This window comes from Rhodamnia argentea, chromosome 7 (assembly GCF_020921035.1).
Source record: "Rhodamnia argentea isolate NSW1041297 chromosome 7, ASM2092103v1, whole genome shotgun sequence".
In the NCBI taxonomy this organism is placed as follows: Eukaryota; Viridiplantae; Streptophyta; class Magnoliopsida; order Myrtales; family Myrtaceae; genus Rhodamnia; species Rhodamnia argentea.
In genome coordinates, this window is record NC_063156.1 from 14,877,044 (window position 1) to 14,885,447 (window position 8,404).

An 8,404-nucleotide genomic window follows, 5' to 3' on the forward strand; every position below is an offset into this window, starting at 1 on the left:
TACCACTCTCGGACCGACGAACAATCGGAAAGGACGATTCGGACGCTCTAGGATATGTTGCGAGCGTGTGTTATAGATTTTAAAGGAGGTTGGGAAGAACAGTTACACCTGGTTGAATTTGCCTACAACAACAATTACCGGCAGAGTATCGGAATGGTACCATTTGAGGCGTTGTATGGCAGAGCTTGTAGAACGCCGATATGCTAGGATGAGGTTGGTGAAAGAAGTAGCACGGGGCTAGAATTAGTGGAACAATCGGTTGAGGCGGTGAAAGTGATCGGGGAAAGGATGAAAATGGCTTAGAGTCGACAGAAAAGTTATGTAGACAAGCGGCGCGGACCACTGGAATTCCAAGTTGGGGACCATGTCTTTCTTAAGGAGTCACCAATGCGAGGATTATCTCGGTTTGGAAAGAAGGGAAAGCTGAACCCGAGGTACGTGGGTCCTTTTGAGGTACTAGAAAGGATCGGAATGTTGCCCTATAGACTCGCCCCGCCGCCCAACTTATCGCAGGTCCACAACGTCTTTCATGTATCGATGTTAAGGAAGTACAAGCCGGACCCGACTCATGTATTGGACCATGAAGTTATAGAAGTGGACGATCAAGTGACGTATGTGGAAAGACCGATCAGAGTTGAAGACAGAAAAGAGCAAGTCTTGAGGAGCAAGACAATTCCGCTGGTAAAGGTGATTTGGGAGCACCACGGAACTAAAGGAGCTACCTGGGAGAGCGAGGAAACGATGAGACATCAATACCCCTATCTGTTTGAGTAGTTAGTTAGATTGTAAGATGTTGACACTTGATTTTTGATCAAATATTTCTTAGTTTTATTTCATAAAATTCACAAAAAATCAAAAAATTAAAAAATCAAGTTTCGTAGCCTTGGCCAAGCATAATGGACTATTTTTGAACAAAAAATAATTTTCCATATTTTTCGCATTTTTTAAATATTTTCGAAAAATAGGAAAATACAAGAAAATTCACAAAAAATACTTCCCGAGGTCACAAAAATATAGAAAAATGTTCCATATTTTTCTTTTAATTCCCTCTTCATATTGACCTCAAGAAAAATTAAAAATTGAATTCAATTTTAGGTGTTTCTTCACAACACCAAAGGTTGAGTTCGCCTAAAAAATACAATTTGAGTCTTTTTATTTGCAATTTATGCACATCTTGAGTCAAGACATTCAATTTCTTTCCTCTGCAACTCCAATTTGATCAATCTCACCCTCAATTGCACGAATTACACGAATTGGGCAAAAATCCCCAAAATCTTTGCAATTCAGTCCTTGGAATTTCCAATTTTTGAAATTACTTTTAATAAAGGGACTTTCATGGAAAAGTTGGATTGCCCCCTAAGGTTTTCATATGCTCTGAATCGATTGGCGGGGGTAATTTGTGTTAAATGACTAGTGATTTCACCTAGAGGGGGGTGAATAGGTGATAAAGAGTGATTTTTAAAAATTTATTGCGGAATTCAGATCACACGGCATAAAACATAGATCTCGGATGATCAATCAATCCAATTGATGCAGGATATGTAGTAAGGTCAAAGCGTCTTGTTTGTGTGCAGTTTTAGCTATTACAAAACATCTAGAGTGATCAGAGTAAGAGATAAGGAAAATCGCACAGAGGGATTATAGTGGTTCGGCTTTGATTAAGCCTACGTCCACTTCTTCTACCGATAGCCAATAGGCTGGATTCCACCAGTAAAACCGCTCAGAGGTTACAGATTAGCGATCTCTTTGACATGCAGGAATTCACACCTCACGCTCAACACTCGTGTGTATACCTCCTCACAATTACAATGGATGGATCAAGAAGTGTGTTTGAAATAGAGTACACTCTATCTAGAAATTGTGAACACTTTTCTCTCTTTACGCCGATTTCTCTTTTCCCCTTCGTCTTCGAGATGTCTTTTATACTCTTCCGCCTCCAATCTAGCCGTTGCAAGGCATCCGGAAGAGATCTCTCCAAATCTACCCTTTTGGACGAGATTTTTGTCAAAAGAAGATCTCTTAGCCGTTGGGGATCGCCAAAGGAAAGTCTTCCCCACTTGGATCAAATTGCGCATACAATTGTGATCCCGGGTTTCTATAGATGGTTTCTTCCATTTGGAAAGTCTTTGTGTGTCTTCCGGTTCTCGCATCCTTGATTGATTTCAGTCACCGAGAATCTATAAGAATGATCCAGCTCGATGGTGTCTGTTGATATGCATCAATTAAGTTCAATCTATATTCCTCTTGAAATTCTCGATCACGCCCGTAAAGTACTCCTCTTAGAGCTTGAGCGTCATTCCAACATTTGAGCTATCCTTGCTCAACGTCCGAGCTCGAACCAGTGTCTAAGACTCTCAGAAACAACACATGAGCCAAATCTTTTTGTCAGATTCAATCATGTGCATCTCCGCACCAAAGGATAATCTGCAAAACAAGTAAATCACGGCATTATCTCAAAATACAAGAGTACTAGGATTGTTTTGTCAACTTCAAAACCATCTAAGGATTTTTCTCAACAAGTTGATCCAATTTGGTCTTTTGGGTGTCCAATTGAGCATTTCCCCAATTTGTAATTTTAGAAAATTTTGGGGTTTTCATAGAAATTGATGAGCACTTTTGGGCAAAATCACATTTCTAGACAATATTTAGGCCCCTAAGTTTAATTTTGAAGTTTAATTGCAAAAATTCCCCATAAATTCTTATTAATTTTGAAAATTGCATGTCGAACAGGTTTCGACCGGTCTCGACCGCCGGTCGAATCGGTCCGAAATAGTGCGTCTTCTTCCCCGAGCTCGTGACGTTCTGCAGAATGGATGATGAACTTTGACGATCAAATTGGACGACCAATTGGCTATACTTGAAAAAGCTTAGGGAGGCATTTTGTCCGCCATTACCAAACGCGTCAATCGCCACCAGTATCACGGCCAATGATCACCGAAACACGGCGGAGCAGTCGGTCAAAGACTCGTGACGCGTAAAAGTCAACATTCTTCAAACAAGTGAAATTAGCGCTCGTTTGAGCTCAACGGAGGGCCCGACGGACTTGGACGGAATCACAACCGATTCTGTTGCCGTCCGGTGACCCAATTGCGCGTGTGCGCACGTATGAGAGGGTCGGCGAAGCTCTGCCCGTGCGCGCCTAAATTCAAAACCGGTAGATAAGGGCTCGGGAAGATTCGCGACGGGAGAGAAGCTCATTGTGATCGCAGAGAAACGGAATAGAGAGAGAAAGAGAGAAAAGGAAGAGAGAGAAGCTCTCGTGAGCTCCATCGTCGCTCGCCGAAGCTCGAATCGTATGCCGCTCGGCCGACTAATCCAGGCCAAATCGAGCTCGCGGATTAGGTCCGAAGCTTTGTACGAGACTCCAAGAAGCGATCGCACTAGCTCAATTGTTCTGTGATCTCCTAAATCGGTAAGTCGAGCTTCGGATCACTTTACCGTGCATTCATGACATCGCATCTCCACGAACCCGATCGTTGCAATTGATGTGTGCGTTTTACTCTCGGAACATCACTAACCACGATTGCATCTTATTTATTCATTGATTTCGCCCGAATACACCGAGTCGAACCTCCTACATGCTCCGGTCTGGTCGAACATCGGCCGGGCATTTTCAGCCACTGTGAGCTCAATCAGAGCTCGAGGTAAGCTTGCTGAACCTCCTTTATGCTTGTGTATGAATTGATTGACTTGATTTGGCTCGATTTTGTATGTTCGAACTCAAGAATGGCCGACTGTGTGTAGTTCATAACTCGCGATTTGTTTGATGAAATTGCTTGATTTTACAATATGATGATCTGTACGTCGAGTCGAGTTGATTGGAAGTGGTTTCGCGTTAATCTAGCGAGATCTCACCGTTAGATCTCGCCGGAGAAGTGTCAACCGTTGGTCCGGTCGTCGTCGAGAGGTTGAAGACGAAGCCGACCCGGCAGGTCGCCGAGTCAAAGTCCGAGGTGTCACGCCTCGGTTGGTCTAGAGTGTCGCTGAGTTAGCTTAGTCATTGGCGTGAATAGGCTGAGTTAGACTTCATTCGACGATCGCAATAATTAGACGAGTTTGATTCTAGACCGTTGGATCGAATTTTTGTATTTTCTGATAATTCGTTTATTAGTTAGAAAATAAAGAAAATAAAAAACGGTGTCGTTTTACATAAGTAGTGTGCGACATCGTTTAGATTAAGAGACGATTGCGGCGTCGTTTTGTAGTTTGAGTGAGCGAACGGTCCGGATCGAGTCCGAGTTTAATCGTGACCGTTCGTCCATTTACGATGCGGCGTCGTTTTGCATATAAGGCCAGAGGTGATTCGGTGTGGCGATGCACACGTGAGCGTGAGTGAGTCGACGGCTAAAATCCCTTCTAGGATTGATCTTGGCCGTCCATTCATTTTCTGTATTTTCGAATATTGGGAAATTAGTTTTAGAAAAACAAAAAAAAAAATAGAAATATATAGAAACTGTGCCGTTTTACGTGTCGAGCGGGTCTAAGTCGGGTCCGGATCGGGTTGACCGGGCGCTGACCCAGTTCGAAAAATAAATAAAAAAATCAATAAAAATTCATAAAAATTTTCTAAAAATCCAAAAAAAATCACTAAAATTCATAAAAATTCCTAGATTTTCCGAAAAAATTTCTAAAAAATGTTTAGGTCGATTTGAGACTCTTATAGTCTGGATCGAGAATTTTCAAGGTTCCGAGGGTCGATTTACATTGATTTGGAAAATTTCTAATTTTTAGAAAACAAATAAAAATTCAAAAAAATGTTGAAAAATTCAAAAAAAAAATTCTGAAAAAATAAAAAATATATGGGAGATGGCCACATTCAACTGGTCCGACCCTATTTTGTGGTTTTTGGATCCCAAACCTTCAAAATGACTATTTTATCCTTCCGGGTACTTGGCCTAAAAAATTTTCCGAACCACCCCGGAATTCGAATAGGTCTTTCTATGGGCTAATATGGCCATGTTAGATGTGATATACTTGTCTGATTGATTAATTTGATTGAAATTACCTTGATTGCACTTTCATATTCTTGATTGTGGTTGATAGGTTAGCAAATTCCCGTCTGCATGATACCCTAAATCATTAGAGCCTACCTCGCCCTAAATTTCATCTGCATGAATTCTTAGGTTAGAAAATCACTCAACTTCGGTAACCGAAAGGAGGTCGATGTAAATCCCGGCGTAACCAAGTCCCCGGACCCACTTCTCTAGTTCTCGTAGAATCGAACGGTTTCTCCCAACCGCTCGATAGGGTTCCCGGTCATACCCTCCAAAAAATTGATCGTTGGCGACTCCATATGTACGCACACTATGCACATATCACCCGACCACACTAAGGTCGATCCCAATATTTGAAAATTTTTCTTCACATCGCGATTCGAGTAATGGGTCTCGGGAGGGACCCGCGTGCCAAGATCCACCGCCAACCGGGTCGGAAGCGCGGCTCATTAACCTCGCTCGCCTCGACATTCGTCTTAAGAGAGAGGGTCGCGACAGACCGGCCACTCCACTAGGGAATCGAACTTGTTGCAAAATCATTAAGAGGACTTAAGCCGATAAAAAAGTTGAGTGTTTTTATGACCGAGTTTTCCGCAGATGCTCTTGAAGGTGAGATACGTCCACTAACGAAAAGTGTTAAATGTTGATGTAGATAGGAGTTATAAGGGGTAGCGTCTATGCTAACCTATTTTGTGCAGATATGGTATTTCGGATTTTGTGTGTTTATTTATGCACATATTGAAGCGATGTTTGATATAAATTGCTATGCATGCTTTGCATTTTTTGAGGATCACGACACTGCATACACAAGCGCCTAAACCCAAACCGCGAATCACCCTTTTAGGTCGCCTTAGATAGGGATTGGTATGCGAAACTCCTGTGTTTGATTGCACTGGGGTTGACCATATTTAATCACGCTCGCTATGCGAGGTTGATGATCCTACCCACTTGTTGTTTGATTGCGCTTGTGGGCGGCTCATCAATTCGTATAGCAGGAGCATTTTTAGGTCCATACCCGAGCCTTTTTAATTTCTTTAGAGTTAATCCTCACTTGTTTCATGCGCATGTGAATGGAAGGTTGGTATACCCAAAACCAAAAATCCAAAAAAAAAAGAGTAACATCAGTTGGTAAGGCTTTTTCCCTTTTGAAGTTGTAAATTTAAATTATGCATAACATGCATTTTCACGAACATATCATCGAAATTTGTAAGATCATTTAAGTAATTGGGGTTGAAGGTCAATTTGTTTAGGATAGTTGACGCCCCATGGTCGAACCCATGTCCCCGATGTGTTCATGTGGGATGAAGGAGCATTCGATGTGACGACCGAGAGCCGGATTCATTCCAAGTCTTCGGATTTGTCCATGGGTGGGAACTCAATGGACGTAACCGCATCCATGGTGAAAATTGTTACTATACAAGTTGCGCACGGCATTTGGAGCTCAAACGGAGAAAAGAGAGGATCCGTGAGTTATACACGAAATTGATGAGGCGACATCGTGTAATCAAGACGGCCCCAAATCACTCCCCAATCAAGAAGAAGGAAATTGTCGTCATATCCTCCGATGATGAAGAAGATGTTAAGCCTCCCGACTTGATAGAGATATCGTCGGATGAGGACGTCACTGGGACTAGCTAGTTTTAGTTGGACTTTGGGGCATTTTTTTTTAGGGTTTATTGCATTTCCTCCGAGTTGTCTTTGTATTTTTCATCGACATGTATCGGTCGAATATCTTTAGATGTTTTTATATCCTGTCTCTTTGAATTTAACTGTATTAGGATTGTGAATTTTGTGGGTTGTTAGATTCAAAATTGTAATGGTGACTTTCTACCCCGACTACACTTAAACGATCCTAATCGATTACATGCCACCTTTAGGTGAGATTTGGTCTATAACTACCCCATTTGGTTTATTTTGGTCAAATGGGAGTAGTTGACCCTCATTTTACTAAAAGATGACATGGAATTTGGTTAGTGCATTTGCATCACGTTTCATGCATATCCATCAAAATCCGTGGTAATTGACTTTAGAATCATCATTTTGCATATTCTAGATCATGGGGAATGGAGATATCAAGATCGTCCCGGTGCCTCGCAAGGATCTCTCTCAATGGTGGGATCGACTCAACCCGGTCAACAAGGCATATGTTGAAGGACGTTTAGGCCGACTAGTGGATTTGATCGGAAAAGAGTATCAACCGGCCCCTATTCAAGCTTTAGCCAAGACATGGGATATGCACACGATGACTTTCAACTTCCAAGGCCTCGAGATGACTCTCACACTCGAAGAGTATTCTGCTATCATCGGGGCCAATTTTGATGATCATTTAGCTCAACCTCCTCTAGATATGGACCCTACCCTTTCTCTATCAAGCTTCCTTCGCCTCAAGACTTTTGAGATAGAAAGGGTCTACAAATCCAACTCCGGCTGATTCACTTTCTAATTCCTCTTTAACAATTACTCCTCCCTATCCGCCGACACCGGTCATAAATCGAGAAAGGAGTTCATCCTAGCCTTCTATGCCTTCATCCTATTTCCCACTTCCAGGACTACCTTTGATCCTTCTATAGTCCACATGGCCCGACAAGCATGTTACCGATGGAACTATTCCTACATGATTTTAGCTGAAACCTTCCTTTCTCTGAACCATTTTAAAACCTCCAAAAAAAGCCATTTTCCAAGCATCCAACGGACTACTTCATATGCGGTTCGTTTCTCACATAAAGGTTTTCCAACTCCGAGTAGGATGCTACGAGATCAATGATCATGTACATCCTTTTAAATCCTTCCTTAAGTGCCAATCCCTCGTGCCTAAGCATTCTTTCAAGAAAATGGGTCGAGCTATTGAGAGATTTGGAGCTTGAGCATATCCGATGGCATTTGACTTGGCTTAAGATCCTGGAGGCTCGCATTACTAGCATTGATGATAGCCCTATTCCCTTATTGGGATATACCGGTATAGTGGCCTATTATCCTATTCGCGTGGTGAGGCAGTTCGGTATTTTACAACAAGTGGCACTAGATACTTATCCTGGGATCTTCTCATTTGACATGTCGCATGGGAAGCTCACCAAAGAAGCAAAGAAGCTCTATAGGGCCCGAATCAAACTTATCCTTCATGCCTTGAAGAATTCCCCATTGCAACGAGTTGAATGGCCCGACTATTTAGATGATGAGTTGAACATTCATAGGGCTTCTAAGGAGTATATTCAGAAGTTCAAGGAGTATCGCAGATCATTGGTCGAGCCTTATGTACCAGAGTGCGTATCTCCCCGCATTGAAGAAGTGGAATCCTACGTACCCGAATACATAGTACCATACATCCCGGGAATAGAGCCGTACATCCTAGAAGATCCGGAGCTTTGGATGTCCGAAGAGGGAGAAGATCCTTATTTGTGGGATTCGGACGA

The 8,404-nt window shown here is 42.3% G+C and overlaps 1 protein-coding gene across 1 annotated transcript; it reads left to right on the forward strand.

Annotated features, from left to right (window-relative positions):
* Positions 1 to 387: 387 nt before the first annotated feature.
* LOC125315983 lies at positions 388 to 774 on the forward strand. Its single transcript, XM_048282618.1, has one exon. It carries the CDS (start codon positions 388 to 390, stop codon positions 772 to 774), a length of 387 nt encoding a protein of 128 aa, XP_048138575.1.
* Positions 775 to 8,404: the final 7,630 nt, after the last annotated feature.